This window comes from Rattus rattus, chromosome 1 (genome assembly GCF_011064425.1).
Source record: "Rattus rattus isolate New Zealand chromosome 1, Rrattus_CSIRO_v1, whole genome shotgun sequence".
NCBI lineage: Eukaryota > Metazoa > Chordata > Mammalia > Rodentia > Muridae > Rattus > Rattus rattus.
The window spans coordinates 16,545,755-16,567,122 of NC_046154.1; the positions used below are offsets into that span (position 1 = coordinate 16,545,755).

General features: G+C 51.1%; 1 protein-coding gene across 3 annotated transcripts in view; it reads left to right on the forward strand.

Annotated features, from left to right (window-relative positions):
- The first annotated feature begins 512 nt into the window (after window positions 1-512).
- Fblim1 (filamin binding LIM protein 1) overlaps window positions 513-21,368 on the forward strand; it is a 28,308-nt gene continuing 7,452 nt past the window's right edge. The window contains exons 1-7 of one of the 3 annotated variants that reach the window (XM_032895138.1): window positions 513-654; window positions 6,318-6,370; window positions 6,762-7,025; window positions 13,963-14,144; window positions 14,623-14,740; window positions 18,869-19,038; window positions 20,701-20,879. In XM_032895138.1, coding sequence (XP_032751029.1) covers window positions 6,779-7,025; window positions 13,963-14,144; window positions 14,623-14,740; window positions 18,869-19,038; window positions 20,701-20,879 — 896 coding nt within the window. In that variant the 5' untranslated portion in view covers window positions 513-654; window positions 6,318-6,370; window positions 6,762-6,778. Of the gene's footprint in view, window positions 655-2,298; window positions 2,322-6,317; window positions 6,371-6,761; window positions 7,026-13,962; window positions 14,145-14,622; window positions 14,741-18,868; window positions 19,039-20,700; window positions 20,880-21,368 lie in introns of those variants that run through there. The other 2 variants (XM_032895143.1, XM_032895147.1) reach the window with 2 other exon arrangements.

The window sequence follows — 21,368 nt, forward strand, 5'->3', positions numbered from 1 at the left end:
GCCTTCCCACCTGCCACCCCCCTGCCTCCATTCCCCCTATCCTTCCATCCTAGCACAGGCTGCTGCTGGTAACTGTTGCCCTATTTTTGTCTTCACCCCCCACACCATTTGTGTCTCTGCTCCGTCCTAGTATACCCCATCCATAATCTCCCCATCTAGACAAGGATTAATGGTTAGACTTGGTTCCTATTGGCTCCCGATTCTCCCTCCCAAGTCGCCAGCACCCAGACCATGTTTACAGGGTCCCAAATCCACCACTGTGGACAGCGATCAAGCTATACTTCCCAACAGAGTCTGAACAGCAGCCAATGTCACCCACTGCCCGAATCTTGTCCCTTCTCCGTCTGCCTGCAGGACTCAGCCATCATGGCCCTAGTAGAGGACTCTCCCCTGGTCTACTGGGACTTCTGAGGAGGGAAGAGAGCTGGTCTGAGCTTGGCAGGGAGGGAGGAGGGGAGCAGAACCTATGAGAAGGCAGACAGAGGGCGTGTCTTCTCTGCCAGCACATTTCCTGGGTTTCCATTGCAGGAAGTTTGGCACCTGCCTATCGGTGCCACTGATATCCAGGCTGGCGCAGGCGACTTTGAGCCGACAATACCCCAACTGGAAGCAGCAGCAGGAGGTGGCACAGAGGCCAGGGGTGCAGGACAGCCGGTGAGTGGCAGCAGCTAGATACCCCCAGATTGCCTTTAGTCTGTCCCGAGCTTAGCTTAGCGTGGATGTGGAAAGCCAGGCTCCTAGATTAACCCCTTTGACCTTGGCTAAGGCCCCAAGTCAGCCCTTCAGTTCAGAGTCTCAGTGTTCCACTGGATGACGCAGTGGGGTAAAGGGGTAAATGGCGCCATTTTCAGCAGAGGCCGTGAGTCTTCACACCTGCTGCAGAGAAAAGGCCCCATTGCCAGGTTGGGAATGCACCCAAGGGGCCCCTGGGCACAGCCTCAGTGTAGTACTGGGTTCCATCCTTGACTCTTATCCGGGGATGGTGGCAGCGATCCAGCCTCGGGGCTAGCAGATCCGGGTGCCTAAGGGGCACTGTCTGGTCTGGCTTGAATCTAGCCTTGCTCAGTGCCCACTGCACAAGCCTCAATCCTCCCCGGCTTCCGTGTCTGGTCTGTGGGGCAGGACCTATTAGCCCTGGAGTAGAGTCTGGAAGAGTTAGATGAAAGGTTTGAAAGGAACACAAGGGAAGCCTCTAGACATGGCAGCTACTCTAGTGATTGTGGTCGGAAAACCCTAATGACAACGGTTGGAAAGGCCATTAAGGGGTGTGGGGCTTAGTGGGGAGGAGGAGGATGGAGCTGAGCACCCAGGCACCCTACTCTGACACGTCGATTCGAGGAGTGGTTGTGCGGGTGGGGCAAGGGCTGCAGAAGGGGACACAATCCTGCCTGATTACCCCCCACCCTCCAGATGACTACCGCTCTCCCTTGCCCAATTCTCCATTGTGCCTCTAGTCAAAAGAACAATTTGCTTGCCTGGGAATCAGACCCAGATTTCTTTCCCCAGCAATGTCCTCAGGTCTCCAGGGACCTGAGCAGCTCAGAGCAGTCCCAACCCAGGCCCCAGGGCTCTGTGCTCCGCTTCTCCGGGGCAGGAACAGGGCCAGGAAGCAAACAGGTGACCTGATTGTTTCCCCTGTCTCCTTGAGGGGCCTCTTTCCACCACAGATCCCGAGACCCACTTGTAGAGGATTCTTAGGCTCAGACAGGCAGCGACAGCCCAGGACAGAAGATCCAGGTGACTTACTGGAGCCTCTGAGAGCCCTACTCCAGGCATTCTTTGAAAAAGCCCCACAACTCCAGTATATGTTAGCATTATCGCTTTAACTCCAGGCCAAGTTGCAGAGGTGGGCAGGCAGTGCGGACCCCATTTTAGGAATTAAAGATTGAGGCTTAGGGAAACGGGGTTGACAGTCCCAGGTCATGCGTCTAGACTAACTTAGGACCCTGAAGGATTTCAGAGCCAATCCGGGTGCAAGTACCCCTCTTCGCCAGTTGAGGCAGGTGGGGCCGCTCATCCAGGTGACCTAGAGCGAGGGTGGCTAAGGATCCCCCTTCCCCGCCCCCCGCCCCGCGCTTCCCCGGTGCACCGTGGGGGTGGGCAGTGGAGGAGGAGCCACAGGGAGGGGGAGGAGTGGTGGAAACAAAGGGAGGGGGCGCGGCCACAGGTGGGGGGGCAGGTAGGGCGAGCCCGCGCCCCCTCCCCGAGCGTCACCTTTTATGGTAAGGCGCGCGCGGGGCGGCGGGCGGAGGGAGGCTGGGGCGGGAGCAAGGGGAGGAGGCGCAGCGCCGGCCGAGGCCGGGGAATGGGGCGCGCGGCAGGTAAGCGGGTGCGGCGTGGGGGTCCTGGCTGTGAGCCCCGGGCAGGGTCAACCTCAGGTGGCCACATGGGTAACTCTCGGCCACCGTACTGGACCCAGCCTGGCGCTGCTGGGGGGCTCGGGGCGGGTACTGTCTCTTGTCTCTGTGTGTCCCAGGATCTCAGCCATTGGGGACTCTGGCAGGCTGAGTGCGGAGACGGCACGGGGGTCATGTCTCTGCTCTGGAGTGGGACGGGTTGAGCAGGGCAGAGGCTCCCGCACAAAGAGGATAGAGGCCCGCATATGGATCAAATTATAGTCACCGCGGTGACCGGACCAACTGCCCCGCTCCACTGCTGTGCCAGGGCGCAGAGTTCCCGAGTTCTCTTGCCCCTCCTGGACCCTGTTCCCAGCTCCCGTCCGGAGAGGGAAAGGAGGGTCCTGGGGTCTCCTCGCCTGGCCTGGCAGGGTGTGGAAATGGGAGATCCCCCAAGGTGTGTGCAGCTACTCCCCATCTCCAGCCCAGACCTGAGATCCCAGGGGGAGAAGCTGGGCAGCGCCCAGATTCTTGCTTTTAACAATGGAGACCACTGTCCTCCAGCCGCAGAGCTCCGCCTGCCCCTCTGGGGCTGAATGACCAGCTGGCCTCTTCTCAGCCACCCTCTAGGGCAGACTTCTATTCACTTGATGAATAAAAAGCCAAGCCCAGAGAGGTTGAGCGTCCGCATCAAGGTCGCTCAGTACAAAAGACCGGTAGCCTGAGGAGAACCGAGTTTCTGCGCGTCTTTCTCTGGTGTAGGAAAGAGGATGAGAGGCCCTTAGCCTTCTGAGATCGCAAGGTGTCCTGTGGGAGTGGGGGCCATACACTTTCCCGTTTCCAGCAAAGTTTAATTCTGGCCCTAAACTTAGATTGCTTAGTGGGTCTGTGTGAAAGAGCAATGCTTAGAAACTACTCGGAGGGGGTTTAGAGTGCGAGCAAAGAGTTATCCAGGCCGCTCGCACATCCCCTCCCAGGGGCTGCAGCCTAAGGCCGGCCCTGGCTGGCTGGCTGGCCGGCTCTCAGCCTCCTTCCTTCCTCTTGACAGGAAATGACTTTCTTTCCCTTTGTTCCCACTTTCTCCGCTTACCCAACTGGATCTGGGTGTCTGATTTGCCCTCCGGGGGAGGAAGGATGGGGGTGGAGGGTCTGCTGGGAAGTTGTCATACAATGCTCCCACACCCCACACCCCACCCCACCCCCGCCTGGGTGAACTCAGGGGCAGTGGGACCTAAGGGAAGCGCCAGCAGGCTCTCCTTATGGGACCTGACAAGGCTTTGAAAAATCCCCAGCGCTGCTCCATCCCCGAGGTCCTCACCGCTGCCTGACGACGTAAAGGGCGAGCATGGATGCCCAGCTGCGAACATCTGGCCTCCACGCTGGATGTTTCCGAGAAAGCAGGCAGAATGGAATGGGGGTCAGAGTAGGGGGAGAGGAGGTGGAGGAGGGTTCCTGAAGAGCCACAGCCTGTCTCAGAGGACCCGCCTAGAATGTGTTGACCGCAAGAAATTGGTTTGGATTGGGTTATTTGGGGGGAAGGGGTGGAGCTTGGAGTGGGGGAGGAGGCTTGTATGGTCCAGGGAAGAAAAAGTCCAAGGATGCCCCCAGGACTCCCAGGTTGCTGGATTCTCTGAAAGGATTCCAAGCCTGCTGGAGGGCCAAGGAAACATACTTCGAACTCTTGTTGGGACCGCGTGACAGAGGCTCCCTACAGCTGAGGTTTGAAGTCTGAGCTCTTGGCTTTATAAATGTCAGTGGAGTTGAGATAGGGTCTAACTATGTACCCAGGCTGGGTTTGAACTCATGGTCCTCCTGCCTCAGGTTTCCTGAGTAGTGAGATTACAGTTAAAGTATGTTTTATCTATCGTTCTTGGCTTCGATTTGTTTGTTTGTTTTGGCTAATCCGGGATTTGCTATGTAGACCAGGCTGGCCTTGAACTCACGAGAGAGATCAGCTTATTCTTCTGTCTCTGAGTGCTAGGACTAAAAGTGTGTGTGTGTGTGTGTGTGTGTGTGTGTGTGTGTGTGTGTGTGTGTGTGTGTGTGATGGGTGCGCACATACACACACATACACATTCTTTTTTCTAGACAGGGTTTCTCTGTCAGCCCTGTCTGTTCTGGAACTCTCACTCTGTAGACCCAGCTGGCCTTGAACTCACAGAGATCTGCCGGCCTCTGCCTACCAAGTGCTGGGATTAAAGGATTGCACCACCACTGCCTGGTCCCCCCAATTTTATTTTAAAGATTTTACCCTTTTGGAAAACAGGGTTTCTCTATGTAGCCCTGGCTATTCTGGAAATTACTATGTAGCTCAGGCTGGCCTCCAACTTACAGAGATCCTGTTTCCTGTGGTGTGCTGGAATTAAAAGCATGTGCTGCCATGCTTGACACCCCAGAGCTATTTTCTGGGCATTTGTCTCTGTCAGCCTGCAGGAGGGGTCCAAGGAGGCCAATGCACCTTGAGACTCAGAGGGAGATCTGTGAGTGACCATGTGGGATCCACATCCCACTGGGGTCTCTGGGTCCTCACCCCACCCCACTGTCCATCCCCACTGTTTGAGACTATCCATACATCTCCCCAAGCACCCGTGACTGGGCTTCAGGGTCATGTCATGGTGGCCCACACAGAGTCAAGAAGGGAGATAAGGGGCACATTTTTAGCCAGGGAACTATGGTTGGGTGCCAGGGAGGACTTAGTGCCATGTGGCCAGTTCACCCACAATGACCCACCTAGGCCTCAGCCTCAGAGGCTTCTACCTGCAGGAGCCGCCTGGCCTTCCCAACATGAAGGCGCTTCCTCTGAAGCCCAAATCTGGGCTTCAGCAACATGCAGCTGCTCTCGGGCTCTTGATGCAGACCACTGAAGGCAGGCAAGGTTACCTGAGGGTATCAGACATGTGCACAAATGAGCCAGCAGGTCCTGTGATGAGCTGTCCCCAATGTGAGGAAGCATACATCGCCCCAGAGTGGGAGTCAGGGGACGCTTCTGCGGATGAGGTGAGGTTTGAACTGGTTTTTTTTTTTTTTTTTTTTTGGTTCTTTTTTTCAGAGCTGGGGACCAAACCCAGGGCCTTGCGCTTCCTAGGCAAGCACTCTACCACTGAGCTAAATCCCCAACCCTGAACTGGTTTTAACTCTCTCAAAGTTAAAATTAACCCTGTTGGAACATCCTCCAACAGAGAAAGGCAGGAAAGAAAGGGCTAAGACGGGTAAAAGAATCTTGAGGTAGACTGGGGGGTGTGGCTCTGTGGTAGAGTACGACTGTATCTCATGTGTGCAAGACCCTGAGTCCCATCCCCAAATCAGAGAGATGGGCAGGGTTGAGAGAGGGTGAGGCTGCAGAAGCTTAGAGTTTATTGTTCTGAAGGAATAGGGAGCCTTAAAAAATTCTCTCTCTCTCTCTCTCTCTCTCTCTCTCTCTCTCTCTCTCTCTCTGTGTGTGTGTGTGTGTGTGTGTGTGTGTGTGTGTGTGTGTGTGTGTGTGTGTGTGTTAGACAGAGTTTCTTTGGTTAGCCCTGGCTGTCTTGGAACTCTCTCTATAAACTAGGCTAGCCTTGAACTCAGATCTGCCTGCTTCTGCCTGCCTCTGCTGGGATTAAAGGGTGCACTACCATTACCCAGCCTTAAAAAGCAGGGAGAAACAATCAGATTTATTCGATTTATGCTCTGGAAAGATGCGGATTAGGAGGTAGGATAGGAGACATTCCAGATATCCACAGCCATTACACACACACACACACACACACACACACACACACACACACACACACACAGAGTATCAAAGATGTGACGGTTTGGGGCTGGACAGTATGGAGTGGACAGTAGAGAACAGAGCTGTCAAAGGGACTTGGCTTCTCAGATCTGTCCTTGCTGATGAAATAAGATGATGTGTCATTGGGCGCTCGGGGCAGCACAGGGACAGAGTACATCCTGTCTTTTCCCGTCTGCTACTCTTACGATCCTGATCCTGTTTTCTTCCAGTGGAGCTGGCCTGAACTTTGGACCTTGCCTTCCAGTAGGAATCAGTATCTCAGGTGAGGGAGGCGCCGTGGGCGGGTTTGAGGGCCTGTGCCCGTCAGCTGCCTGGGCTGGGCTCTGAAGGAGGAGGCCAGGGAAGACGACCTGTCCATTGCTCTGGAGCAATGGCCACTGGGAGGGGCCTTCGGAGTGTGTGGGCCCTTGTGATCTGGCCTATCTGAAGGCCATCCCTTGCCCCTGCCCCTCCTACTTCCTCTTCTTTCCCTCCCTGCTCACTGTGCAACCCAGGCTGGCCTAGACCACACCATTCTCCTGCTTCAGTCCCCTCTCTGGTGGGGCTGGGTGTTTAGACTGGGCCCACCAGTACAGTGAGGTTGTCTTGTGGGAGAAGGGAGGCTCAGTGACCAGTGGGCTACCCTTGATAACCTGAACCCCTTCTTTTCCCAGCCCCACAGGAGCTGATCATGGCCTCCAAGCAAGAGAAGAGGGTGGCCTCCTCTGTCTTCATCACCCTGGCCCCCCCACGCAGAGATGTGGCAGTGACTGAGGAAGTGACCCAGGCAGTTTGTGAAGCCCGACGTGCTCGACCCTGGGAGACCCTTCCCACAAAGACACCTGGGGCTGCAGTGGGCAGGAGCCCCAGGACCTGGACGCCCCCTGGCAGGACCACTGCCTCGCTCCCTGAAGTCCCACCTCAGCTCTCCAATGGAGGTAAGAGAGTGTCCCTAAGGGGACGAGGACAGAGCTAGCACCGAGGCATGGAGGAAAGGGCAGACTAGGTGCCACTCACTCATCAAGTGCCGTCCTGAAACCCTCCTGCCTGTGCCCGAGTCCTGACTCTTCCTCTTCTCAGCTCTGGGATGTGGCAGGTCCCTCAGCCTCCCTGTGCCTTAGCTTCTTAGCACTGGAGACCCTTGCTAATATAAAACATCCCAGAAAAGCTTCAAAGTATAGTTGTGAAGATTAAGAGCATACAGGGGTTGGGGATTTAGCTCAGTGGTAGAGCGCTTGCCTAGGAAGCCCAAGGCCCTGGGTTCATCCCCAGCTCGAAAAAAAGAAAAAAAAAAAAAAAAAAAAAAAAGCATACAGGACCAGCGAGATGGCTCAGCTGTAAAAATGCTCACTGGGCAAGAGTAAGGACCTAAGTTCAAGTCCCAGAACCCATGCAAAGATGGAAAGATAGATCAACTCCTGCAAGTTCCTTTGATCTCCACACGTACACACACACATACATGCACACAGATATACACATGTGCACACAGGCACACACACACATGCACACAGATATACACATGTGCACACAGGCACACACAGATATACACATGTCCACACAGGCACACACACATACACACACATGCACACAGATATATACATGTGCACACAGGCACACACATACACACACATCACACAGATATACACATGTGCACACAGGCCCATACATACACACACATGCACACAGATATACACATGTGCACACAGACACACACACACAGAAATATATACGCGCACATGAATATGCATATACACACAAATACACCCATGTACACAGACATACATGTACACAGGTACACACATGCACACAGATATACACATATGCACATAGGCGCACACACAGAGACATATGCACGCACGTGGACATACATACACACAGAAATGTGCACACAGATACACCTACGCACACACTCGTACACAATAAACACACACATGCACATGGATACACAGACAGATACACACAGGTCCACACACACACATAGACACGCCCACTAAGTGAGTTCGAATTGACAAAAACATATCGAATGTCAAAAGAGCAAAGTATCACAGTGGAGCCCGGTGCCATCGAGGTGGAGAAGGGACTTTTTGCCGCTCCTCGAGGGGCTCCTCTGAGGCCTCTGCTCTATGGGGGACACGGAAACAGGGGCAAAGACCGAGACTGGAATGAACTCGAAGGGTCTGGAAGACATCTTACTCTGTTTGTGGACGTTGCTGCTGACCTACTGTGTGATTTCTTTCTTGCTGTGTGCTGGCGAATGTGCCTGTACAAGGAGATCTGTGCACAGCCTGTCCCTGTTACTTCTCTCCTTCCAGTCCCCAGTTGGGGTCTGGGGATTGTACTCAGGTCACCAGGCTTGGCTGAAAATGTCTTTCCCCACTGGGCCATCTCATTAGCTCTGGGATTGACTTTTAACCTAATTAATTAATTAATTGATGGAGTGTCTGTGTGTGTGTGTGTGTGTGTGTGTGTGTGTGTGTGTGTGTGTGTGTGAGAGAGAGAGAGAGAGAGAGAGAGAGAGAGAGAGAGAGAGAGAGAGATTAGTAAGGGTTTCTATTGCTGTCAGAAGACACCATCAACACAGCAACTCTTATAAAGGAACACATTTAACTAGGGCTGGCTTACAGTTCAGCGGTTTAGTCCATTACTGTCACGGCGGGCAGGAAGCATGGCGGCATGCAGGCAGACATGGTGCTTGGGGAGGGAAGAAGCTGAGAGTTCTGCAAGGCGCTCAGCGGGCAGCAGGAAGACAGAGTGAACCATCGGGCCTGGCGTGACACCTCAAAGCCCTCCCCCAGTGACACGCTTCCTCCCACAAGGCCACACCTAACAATGCCAATCCCTGTGAACCTGTGGGAGCCATTTTCATTCAAACCACCACACATATGCGATGAGGGGTCAACCCCACCAAAACAAGGAAAAGAGGCAGGAAAGCTTCTGCATGCGGGTCCCAGGGATCAAACTCCAGCCGTCAGCCTTGGCAGCAAGCACCTTTACCCCTGGGCGACCTCCTCTCCCCACTTATATTCTTGCTGACTCTCCTCAACTCATGTTCCCCGGGGCGAGACGTCGCTGGGAGAGGACACAGCTTGGGATGCCTCTGAGAGCTCAGGTCCTGACTCACAAGCTTTCCCAGTACGTGGCCCCCAGGTTCCCACACTCCCATCAGCCCATCAGTCACACCATAGTCACCTCTGGGCTTGTTCCAGCACAGCTGGGCCCCACCTCAAAGCTGGAGTTGAGACTTTAATTTGCATTTTTCCTATCATTCTGGGAAGTAATGACACTTTGTGAATCTTTATTTATATAATTTTTTAAATTAACTTTCTTTTTTCAAGACAGGTTTTTCGTTTTGTTTTGTTTTTGTTTTTTTAGTGTACCAACTCTGGCTGTCCTGGAGCTCACTCTGCAGACCAGGCTGGCCTCAAACTTAAGAGATATGCTTGCCTCAGGCTCCTGAGTGCTGGGGTTGAAGGCGAGTGCCAGCACCGCCCAGCACCTTTGAATTACCCTCCCTTTCTCCTCATCCTCCTCCAAGGTTGCTGAGCTGCACTGCCCCCTCCTCAGCCGTACCTCAGACTGGAGCTCACAGGAGCTCAGTGACACCACTTGCCTGGCCCACACTTGTGAGCTACCATGTGGATTCTGGGAATCGGATTCCAGTCCTCTGGAAGAGTAGCCAGTGCATTTAACCACTGAGCCACCCCACCAGCCCCAGATTTTATTTTATTTTTATTTGTGTTATATACGTGTACATTTGCACGTGGATTGCTTCTGTATGTGGTTTTGTGCAAGTGTGAGTGCAGTACCCCCAGGGGCCAGAAGAGGGCGCAGGATCCCTGGACCTGGGCTACAAGTGGTTGTGAGCTGTCTAACAAGGTGCTGGGAATTGAACTCAGGTCTTTGATAAGAGCAGTAGTATGGTTCTTTTTTTTTTTTTTTTTGGGGCTGGGGACCGAACCCAGGGCCTTGTGCTTGCTAGGCAAGCGCCCTACCACTGAGCTAAATCTCCAACCCCCAGTATATGGTTCTTAACTGCTGAGCCTTCTCTCCAGTCCTCTTGCCCCCAGTTTTTTAAATTAATTTTTGATTACATTTATTCATTGTATGTATGCCATAGCATTTGTATGTGGAAGTCTGAGGACAGCTTATAGGAGTCACTTCTCTTCACCATGTAGGCCCTAAGAATGGAACTCAGGCCCTCAGACTTGGCAGCAAGCCCCTCTACCCACTGAGCCATCTTACTAGCCCCGCAATACGTTTTTATCCACCCACAGTAATTGTACGTGTTTATGTGTATCTTTGTTAGGGTTTTACTGCTGTGAGCAGACACAGTGACCAAGGCAACTCTTACAAAGGACATTGTTTTTTTGTTTGTTTGTTTTGTTTTGTTTTGTTTTTTAAAGATTTATTTATTTTTTTTTTTTTTTTTTTTTTTTTTTTTTTCAGACACACCAGAAGAGGGCCTTGCAGATTCATTAGGCAGATGGCTCTGTGAGCCAAATCCCCAGCTGGAAGATTTCAGAACCTTATAAGAAGTACACTGCTCTTTTTTTTTTTTTTCTTCTTTTTTTTTCCGGAGCTGGGGACCGAACCCAGGGCCTTGCGCTTCCTAGGCAAGCGCTCTACCACTGAGCTAAATCCCCAACCCCTTGCAGTCAGTGCTCTTAACCACTAAGCCATCTCTCCAGTCCAGGACATTGTTTTAATTAATTAATTTATTTATTTCATGTATATGAGTACACTGTCACTGTCTTCAGACACACCAGAAGAGGGAATCAGATACCCATTACAGATGGTTGTGAGCCACCATGTGGTTGCTGGGATTTGAACTCAGGACCTCTGGAAGAACAGTCACTGCTCTTAACCACTGAGCTATCTCTCCAGCCCCAAAGGGCAACATTTAATTGGGGCTGGCTTACAGGTTCAGAGGTTCAGTCCATTATCATCAAGGTGGGAGCACGGCAGCATCCAGGCAGGCATGGTGCAGGAGGAGCTGAGAGTTCTACATCTTCATCTGAAGGCTGCTACCAGAATAGTGGCTTCCAGGCAGCTAGGAGGAGGGTCTTAAAGCCCTCACCCACAGTGACACGCCCACTCCATCAAGGCCACACCTCCTAATAGTGCCGCTCCCTGGGCAGAACATATATAAACCATCACAATCCAATACAGTATCTTGTTTTATGGCTTGTGGTGTAATCTTCAGGTCAGGGTAATTAGCATATCCATTACCCCAGATGCCTATTTCTTTGTGGCGGGAACATTCAGAATCCTGTTAGCTGTTTTGAATTATTCGGTTGACCTTGTCAACTGCAGTAGAAGCCTCTTCTCCTTCTGGTATGGTGGTACAGACCTGCAATCCCAGCACTCCGGAGGCTGAGGATGGAGGATTGGGAGCTCGAGGCTAGTCTGGGCAACACAGTGAGAACCAGTCAGAGAAGGGGAGCTGGGAGGAGAGCTGAGAGTCCTTTGTACCCTGTTAATGCTCTTCAGACAGGTGAGACTTCCGACTTGACAGTGACCTAAGTCTAGTCCTAGACCAGCACTGGGGGAATGACCAGAAGCTGGCTGTGTTTGTACAGGCGCCTCCCCGAGCCCCCAGGATTCTGCGATTCGGTTTAGTCAGGGCCACGGTCTAGAGCACACATCTGTAAGGTCCCCTCAGCCCTGGGGAGGAGTGGGAGGTGAGGATAGTGGTGGGCTGGGCTAGGAAACCTGAGGCCAGAGGGTGAGGATAGGCCTGGCGCTAGGTCTCCTCACTTTGGGAAATCTAGAACTTTCTGTGCTTAGCCTCCGTCGTTCCATGGCCATTATTCTCCCGCTCACACACACACCTTTGTTTATGTGTATATGTGTGCATGCAGATACACACGCGCCATAGGTCAGAGGGCAATTTAGCCTGCCCTCCTCTTCCATTCTTTGGGTCCTAAGGATCTAATTAAGGTCAAGTTGTCAGGCAAATCCCTTTACCCACTAAGCTTCCCATCCTCTTCCTCCTCTTCCTCTTTGTTTGTTTGTTTGTTTGTTTGTTTGTTTGAAACGTTCATAACAACATAGACCAAGCTGGCCTGGAGCCCACCTGATCTGCATCCCCCTCTCTGGGATTAAAGACCCGACCTGTGCCAGCATGACACCCTCCCGGGGCCACTATTAGCCATGCTTGTCCTGTACCTGATTGTGGACAGAAACCCTCATAGTTCCTTCCCGAGATGCCTCGTACCCTGGCCTCACCCATACGTCCTCACCTCAAAGGGAGCTGGCACCCTACTGGCTGCAGGGTCATAGTAATGAACTTGGTGGTGACAATGGTTCCTGAGCAGTGGGAGGAGACAGCTATGGCCGTGGTGGCCAGCCCTCCCCCACCCCCACCCCCACATCCCTCAGGAACACAGAAGCCTGCGCTCAATAACCAGGGCCTAATTTTCCTGTCCTGGCCTCCTCACGGTCAGCTCACTCTGGGGAGCCCATGCCATCTCTGCTGGTAGGGGATGGTCCCATGCGATGTCTGTGTGCACTTAGCTGACCTTCTGCCTCACCTAAATGCAGGGCCATGTCTCACGAGCTGCCTTCTCCTGCCTCAGCCTCCGAGTATTAGGACTACACGTGCCGTGGTGCCACAATACCTAGCTTTCTCCTTCTTTGTAGAATATATGCTTGCCTGTTCTTTTCCTAAGAATCTTTCCCATGGGATGGACTTTGGGCTGAAAAACATTTTGCTGGGAAAACCCCCCACATTTCCTTATCCATCAGCTGCCTTGGACACCTAGGTTGGTTCCGCAGCTGGGCCAACACTGAACGCTGAGGTGCAGGTGTCTCTGGAGGCCCCCAGTTGGGCAGCTCTCCAGGAATGGTATAGCTAGGTCACATGGAAGACTTACTGCTTTTCATTCTTGTACTCTAAATTATTTATCGTGTGTGCATAGGATGGGGGGGGGCACATGCCCTGGACTGTATGGACATCGAAGGACTCTATTCTTTTGCCACTGGGGAGGGCTGGAACTCAGACATGGTACTGCAAGCATCATTACCCGCTGAGCCATATTACTGGTCCAATTGTTAAGTTTTTTTGTTGTTGTTTTTAACTTGTTTTTTGTTTTTGGTTTTTTTTTTTTGGGTTTTTTTTTTTTTTGGTTTTGTTTTTTGATTTTTGTTTTGTTTAAAGATTTATTCATTTATTATATATGAGTACACCGTAGCTGTCTTCACACACACCAGAAGAGGGCATCAGATCCCATTACGGATGGTTGTGAGCCACCATGTGGTTACTGCGATTTGAACTCAGGACCCCTGGAAGAGCAGTCAGTCCAGGTGGATCTCTGTGAGTTTGAGGCCGTCCTGATATAGCAAGTTCCATCCAGGACAGGGCTATATAGAGAGATGCTGTTCCCCCCACTCCCAAAAACGGAGGAGGGTCCCATCAGCCCAGCCCATGGCTGTGTTCTCAGCCTTTGCCTAGTCTTGGCCATACCACTCTGAAGGTGCCCATCACGTTTGAGCTCTGAGCTTGGGTCAAGTGTTAGATGTAAGCAAATCATCCCCAGTCTGTCCCCCTGACAAGACCCTGACAAGAGCCCGAGGCTCACTTTCCAAAGAAACCATTTAAGATTCAAAGAGTTGACGCTCAGGGGTTGGGGATTTAGCCCAGGGGTAGAGCGCTTGCCTAGGAAGCGCAAGGCCCTGGGTTCGGTCCCCAGCTCCGGAAAAAAAAAAAAGAAAAAAAAAAAAAAAAAGAGTTGACGCTCTTGCCTAAGGACCCACAGCAAGCCAGGGACAGCAGTTCAGGGTGGACTGGAACCATTGCTGCTTGGCCTTCTGGGTGAGTAGATCTGCCTTGCGCCTTGTGGAATTCTGGGTAACCCATCTCTTTTCCCATTGTAGGATGCTCTCTCCCACCTCCTCCCCTGAATGAGGAGGACTTAGACCTCCCGCCTCCTCCACCACCCCCTTCTGCCTACCTGCCTCTCCCAGAAGAGGAGCCTCCTGTCGTGCCCGGATCATCGCTCATTTCTGACTTGGAGCAACTGCACCTGCCCCCACCCCCACCTCCACCCCTGCTACAGGTAAACTGCGAGCGTTCCCAAGCCTCCTCAGCCCGTGTGGAGGGGGCTGCCTTCCCCCTTCCCAGCAGTACCAAGGTGCTTTGAATCCTCCCTCTTGAAGCCAGTCAGTCTTCAAAGCCCTTCCGAGACCCAAAGCTGGTAGAAACTGTTTGGAATTTTCAGGGTCCCTGGTGAGACATGTCCCCCAACCCCTTTGCTACCTTGATGCCCTCTGCTCCAGGACATGTCCTGGTTCTGACCCAAATCTCCATACTGCCTAAGAAGCCAATCAATCCTACCCTTCCTAGAGGCAGTTATCAATGTGAGTGGGGTGCTGGGTCAAGAAATCTGTCACCTCCTCCAGCCATTGTTGCTGGCTGGGACACTTCATACCAAGGATGTCCTTAGAAACAGGAGTCAAGCTGGGAGGATCTAGTGGGGTCCCCACCAGTCCACCTTTCTTCTATCTCCTCAATTTGTATCCTCCGCCCCCCACCAGGCTCCATCAAAGGGATCTTCGGTCCAGCCTCAGCCTGTTCAGGTCAGGCCCTCGGAAGAGGAGCTTCCTCCCCCTCCAGAAGAGCCTGTTACTCTTCCAGAGAGAGAAGCATCCACAGGTATGGATGGCTGTGTGCTTCCTCTCTGGGTCTCCTGGGGTCGGAATGGGCTTCTCATAGGAAGTGCGGGAGAGCAGGGTCCCCCGCTGCTCACATGACAGGGACTGTCTGTACCGTGTGTAACCACTGAACCTCCGGAGCACTGAACCTCCGGTGCACACATGTGCTCGCTTCTGGTTTGTCGATGATGAGGATTTTGAGATAGGGTCTCACGTAGTCCAGGCTAGCCTTGAATTCAGTATGTTGCCAAAGATGACCTTTTTCTCCACCTGCCTCACTGGCCTCATGTAGTCCGGGCTAGCCTTGAATTTGGTATGTTGCCAAAGATGACCTTCTTTTTCTCCCCTGGCCTCACTGGTCTCATGTAGTCCAGGCTAGCCTTCTCTTCCTCCTCCACCTGCCTCACCCTTGAGTGCTAGGGTTACAGGCGTGTGCCACTGTGCCTGTGCTGCAGATAGAAGCCAGGGCTTCATCCACACTCTACCAACTGAATTACATCCCTAACCTTCCTTCCTTCCTTCTTTTTTAAATTTTGTTTTAAAGATTTATTTATTCATTATATATAAATACACTCGAGACACACCAGATCCCATTACAGATGGTTGTGAGCCACCATGTGGTTGCTGGGAATTGAACTCAGGACCTCTGGAAGAGCAGTCAGTGCTCTTAACCACTGAGCCATCTCTCCAGCCCTTCTCTGTTTTTCTGAGCCGCTCCACAGCTGGCACTGGTTGACTTGGAACTCACTATGAAGACAAGCTGGCTTCATAAGTTGTGGCAATCCTCCTGCCTCTATCTCAATGCTGGGATTACAGATGTGAGCCACTATGCCTGGCTTGCTTTTTTAATTCTTTTTCTGGGGTGTGGAGGGTGGGGATGTAGCAAGAAGGCTCAGGGGGTAAAGGCACTAGTAACTTCATGTCTATCCATAAGTCCTGTATGGTGGTGCAGACTTTCAGAGCTTGTTCCCCTGATCTCCACTCAAGGTGAGCACACACATGCACACACAACTGATCAATAAATAAAAATTAAGGGTTTTTTTTATATTTGCTTATTTCGTACCAGTGTATATGATGCAGGAGGACTAGAAGTTAGAGGTCATCCTCAGCTAACCTAGTAAGTTGGGGGCTAACCTAGGCTACAAAAGACTTTGTCTCAAATACAAAATCCAAGCCACCAAGCACATGGTAGCACTGCCTTTAGTCCTAGCATTTGTGAGACAAAGACAGGAGGTTTCTCTGGGTTCAAGGCCAGCCTGGTCTACATAGCAAGTTCCGTGCCAGCTAGGGGCTACACAGTGAGACCTTGTTTCTTCCTCCCCACCACCCTCAACCCCGACACACACACACACAGAGTTTGTAATTTTGCCTTTTGACCTTTGGGGCTGTTCTTCATTGCTGGTTTTTCCAGTCGCCTCTGGGCGGGTTTCCCATCAGAATAAGCAGTGGCTCCCCCAACCCCAACCCCTCCCCAGCCCCTGTGTTCCCGCCCCACCAAGTGTGTCAGTCCTCAATAGGAACAAGTCATCGATGGGTTACACAGCCGCCTCCTGATGGATTTGTAGATGATTGGTTGCTTATGGTAAATGCGCTGAGCTGAGTCACCTCACCTGGATATTTCAGTGTGAGGGGTTTTCTGGGGTAAATTCCTAGAAGAGAAAGTAACCTATAAAAAGGTTGGCGTTTTAAGTTTTGTATTTTTGTCGAATCACCTTCCTTAGTCATCCCAGCCTACGTGCACCCACTCGCAGGTACCAGCTGTTTTCTAGAAATAGCACTGTTTGCTGTTCAATTTAGCCAGGAAGTGCTTACTCAGAGCCCTGCCGCAGGCACTGAAGACACAGTTGAGTCTAAACAAGTGGACTCCTTCCTGGGCCACATAGGGAGACAGAGGGCAAATGTTTTTCTCTTTGTTATTTGTCTTTTTGACTTAAGGTAGATTGTAGCTATCTTTTTGCTACTTTGTGGCTTCTTTCTCCCACCCTTCTCCACCCTTTCAACCCCCTAACACTAGGTAAGAGAGAAAAAAGGATAGAGGGGAAAGGAAAGAGATCTCTGAATAAAGTCAGGGGTATTGCTAGACTACTTCCTGGTGATTAGCGACTCAGTTCTTTGGGGGCAAGTTCTATCTTCACTGTCAGGATCTCCAGTTTCTTCTTGTTTCTTCTTTGTGCATAACCACATAACAAACTACACACAACAACCAACCAACAACATATTACTTGGGGCCCTACATTTATATGCCCCGGAACAGTTCCCAGAATCCCCAGCATAAAAACTATCTGCAGGGCTGGAGAGATGGCTCAGTGGTTAAGAGCACTGACTGCTCTTCCAGAGGTCCTGAGTTCAAATCCCAGCAACCACATGGTGGCTCACAACCATCTGTAATGGGATCCGATGCCCTCTTCTGGTGTGTCTGGACAGCAACAGTGTACTTATATATAATAAATAAATAAATCTTAAGAAGAAAGTCTGTCTAGTTACTAATTTTAAGAAACAAAGAACCAAACTATCTGCAGCTGGCAAAATCACACCTCTGCTAGAGCTCGAGGCAAATCATAGTCAGCTGCTTTGGTCAGTCAAAGCACACCTGAAGGCAAAATGAAAGCACATTCCCATAATATTTCTATATTTTTCGAGGAAACTAAAACCCCCGAATTGTCACTACAGTACATTTTTGCCACTCACAATTTTTTGGTTTTGTTTTGTTATTCGAGACAGAGTTTCTCTGTATTTGGCCCAACTGTCCTGGAACTAACTCTATAGGCCAGTCTGTCCACCTGCCTCTGCCTCCGAAGTGCTGAGATTAAATGTGTGAGCCACCACTTGCTTGATTTTTTTTGGGGGGGGAGGGTAAGGTACAATCTTACAGTGTAGCCCAGGCTAGCTGTCTTCCTGCATCAGCCTTCTGAGTGCTAGGATTACTGGTCTGAGCCGCCACACCCAGCGTCAGACTCTTAGGGTTTTTGTTGTTGTTTTGTTTTATTTTTTTAAATGTTTATTTTAGCCGGATATGGTGGTGCATACCTGGCACTCAAGAGACAAAGGCAGGATCTCTGATTTTGAGATCATCCTGGTCTCCAGAGCAATCTTGTTGGTGGTGGTGGTTTGGGTTTGGATTTTTCCAGACAGGGTTTCTTGTATAGCCCTGGCTGTCCTGTAGACCAGGCTGATCTTGAAACTCAGAGATTCGCCTGCCTCTGCCTCCCAAACGCTGAGATTAAAGGTGTGTGTGTGTGTGTGTGTGTGTGTGTGTGTGTGTGTGTGTGTGTGTGTGACCATTGCCCGACTAAGCCCAGCTATTTTTATTATTTTTAACTGTGTGTACGTGCGTGTGTCTAAGTGGGTGTGTGCCTGTTATCCTCAGTGTCCAGAAGAGGGCACAGGATCCCTGGACTTTCAGGTAGTTGTGAGCTGACTGATCAGGGTAGGGGGAATTGAACTCAGGTCCTCTGCAAGGCAGTATGTGTTCTTAAGCAATGAGATGTTTCTTCAGCTCCCCTCTAAGCATTCTTGTGACTTCAGTTTTTACATAAAGATCTTGACAACTCAGGATCATCTGGGTGTTGGCATGTATCACCTGGTCCCCTGCACTCTTTCGAGATGATACCTCAAAGCCAACTCTGCTTTCTTTTTCTCTCTCTCTGTCTCTCTCTCTGTTTCTGTCTCTCTGTCTCTTCTCTCTGTCTCCTCTCTCTCTCTCTCTCTCTCTCTCTCTCTCTCTCTCTCTCTCCACACCTCCCCCCCCACCACCCCCATCTTGCTCTGTAGACCAGGCTGGCCTGAGATATCACCAGCTGTGCATAAAGGCTGGCAGATTACCTCTAAGTTTGAGGCCAGCCTGGTCTAACTAGTGAGTTCCAGGACACCCAAGGCTGACACCCTGCTCTGAAAATAACAAAAAGGTGTGTTTCCTGGTGCCCTGGTGCCCTGGTGCCAATACCATCTTTGATTTTAGTTTCCCAAAGGCCGTTCACCTGATGCCAATCGGGATAAATAAACCCTCTTCTGTTATCAATTGAGGAAGCCTTTGAGGCTGGGCCCTGGACACACTAGGGCATCATATTCAGGGTGGTGATTGGGTACTGCCTTCCTGGGCTGCTGATAACCTGTGTCTCCCCTACCCCAGATGTCTGTGGTTTCTGTCACAAGCCCGTGTCCCCTCGAGAGCTGGCTGTCGAGGCCATGAAGAGGCAGTACCACGCCCAGTGCTTCACCTGTCGTACCTGCCGCCGCCAGTTGGCTGGACAGAGATTCTACCAGAAAGATGGACGTCCCCTGTGCGAACCTTGCTACCAGGTACTCCCCTGCATGTGGCCCCCAGGTTGCACCCACTGAGAGTGTAGCATTGGATTCCTTACGGGCCTCCTAAGAGACTGGACACTGTGAACCCATTTCACAGTCGAGGAAGCTGAGACTCTGAAAGGAGAAAACTCAACCAAGCAGGATTAGGTTCCTGTGGCTGCTATAATGTATGCGTCCACTTCCACAGCAACAGCAGCGACAAAAAGATATATCTGGTTGAGAGGTTTCATTTCGTAGTAAGATGGCCTTGCCAGTTTGAGCCTCTGGTGAGGCCCTGCATCGTGGCGTGGGCTTCTGGGAGGACAAAATGGCTCCCTCGTGACCAGAAAACAACATAGAGGAAGGGACAGTTCCAAACCGATAACGTGGACCATCATTAGGTCCCGCCTCCTAAGGGCTCCACCCACCTCCCAATAGCGCCCCCTAGAGGCCAGGCCTCATGGGCGGATGGAGAGCATTCAAGACAACTGAACCAGTTTGGTGGCTTCAAACAGTTCACATTTCTTTTTCATAGTTATGGGCGCTATCAGCTCAAAAATCAATTCCCTTAATCAAGTCAAGAGATCCTCTTCTCGATCTTCCAGCTCTAGAGGAGGCATTTGCTTCTCTTTTTAGTTTTGTTTGTTTGGTTTGGTGTTTTTGTTTTTTAAAAGATTTATTTATTATATATAAGTACACTGTAACTGTCTTCAGACAAACCAGAAGAGGGAATCCGATCCCGTTATAGATGGTTGTGAGCCACCGTGCGTTTGCTGGGATTTGAACTCAGGACCTCTGGAAGAGCAGTCAGTGCTCTTAACCTCTGAGCCATCTCTCCAGCCCTTGGTTTGGTGTTTTGTTTTTTGTTTGGGGAATTGTTTTGTTTCGTTTTGGTTTTGGTTTTTGGTTTTTTAAAGGTTTCTCTGTGTAAAAACCCTAGCTGTCCTGGAATTCTCTTTGTAGACCAGGCTGGCCTGGAACTCAAAGAGATCCACCTGCCTCTACTTCCCGGGTGCTGGGATTAGAGGCGAATGCCACCACGCCTCTAATTTTTTGGGGGGGTTTTGAGACCGAAACAGGGGGGAGGGTGATCTTGAACTCCTGACCTTCTCCCCCACACTTCTGAGTAACGAGCCTGCTATGATGGTGTCCATGTATTCCCAGCTTTCAGAAAGCTGAGGCAGGAGGATGAAGAGTTTAAGGATCCTGGGTTATAGAGGCAGACCCTGCCTCAAAAAAACTAAGCAAAGAGTTTAGATACCATTCATCAGAAGTAGTGCTGAACATGCAAGGATTTAAGTGGGCGGGTATGATATATGATAGCATATGCCTGAAATCTGAACACTTGTGGGTGGAGGCAGGAGATTCAGGAGTTCAAAGTCATACTTAACCCCCTGTCTCAAAACCAGCCCCCAAAGTGTGTGTGTGTGTGTGTGTGTGTGTGTGTGTGTGTGTGTGAAAATTTTGTTAAAATAGTCCTCAGGCTGAGCACATACTTCAGTGACAGGGTGCTTACCTGGCACACAAAAGGCCTTGATTTCAGTCCTTAATACTCAGGTACTGAAGAAAGGAGGGAGGAAGGGAGGAAAGATAGAAAGATCAAGACAGAGGGGGCTGGCGACACCTCATGGTTCAGACATGTTGTGGGTTGGCCAAAGCAGAGGCTTTCTGCCCCAGGATACTCTGGAGAAGTGCGGCAAGTGTGGAGAGGTAGTCCAAGAGCATGTCATCCGGGCCCTGGGCAAGGCCTTCCACCCACCCTGCTTCACCTGCGTGACCTGTGCCCGGTGCATCAGCGATGAGAGCTTCGCACTGGACAACCAGAACCAGGTGTACTGTGTGACTGACTTCTACAGGTAGGACAGGAGACTGGGTGGGGCTTCGGGAGTGGGGAAGGCAGGGCAGGACTCTCTGGTGCGGTGGCAGGACCAGACCAGTACTTTCTACAGCTCCTGTGCTGACAGAAGCCTGTTAGCTTCCCCACCTAATTCACGGGGCGTCTGCAGGAGGCATTGAGTCTCTGAACTCTGACAGACTCCTCATGTGAGGTGCTAACTTCTTTCCTTCCTTCCTTTCTCTTTTTTTTTTTTTTTTTTTAAGATTTTATTTATTTATTTATTTATTTATTTATTTATTTATTTATTATGTAGGGAAGGACACTATCACTGTCCTCAGACACACCAGGAGAGGGCATCAGATCCCATTACAGATGGTTGTGAGCCACCATGTGGTTGCTGGGAATTGAACTCAGGACCTCTGGAAGAGCAGTCGGTGCTCTTAACCACTGAGTCATCGCTCCAGCTTGCTTGCTTGCTTTTCTTTCTTTCTTTCTTTCTTTCTTTCTT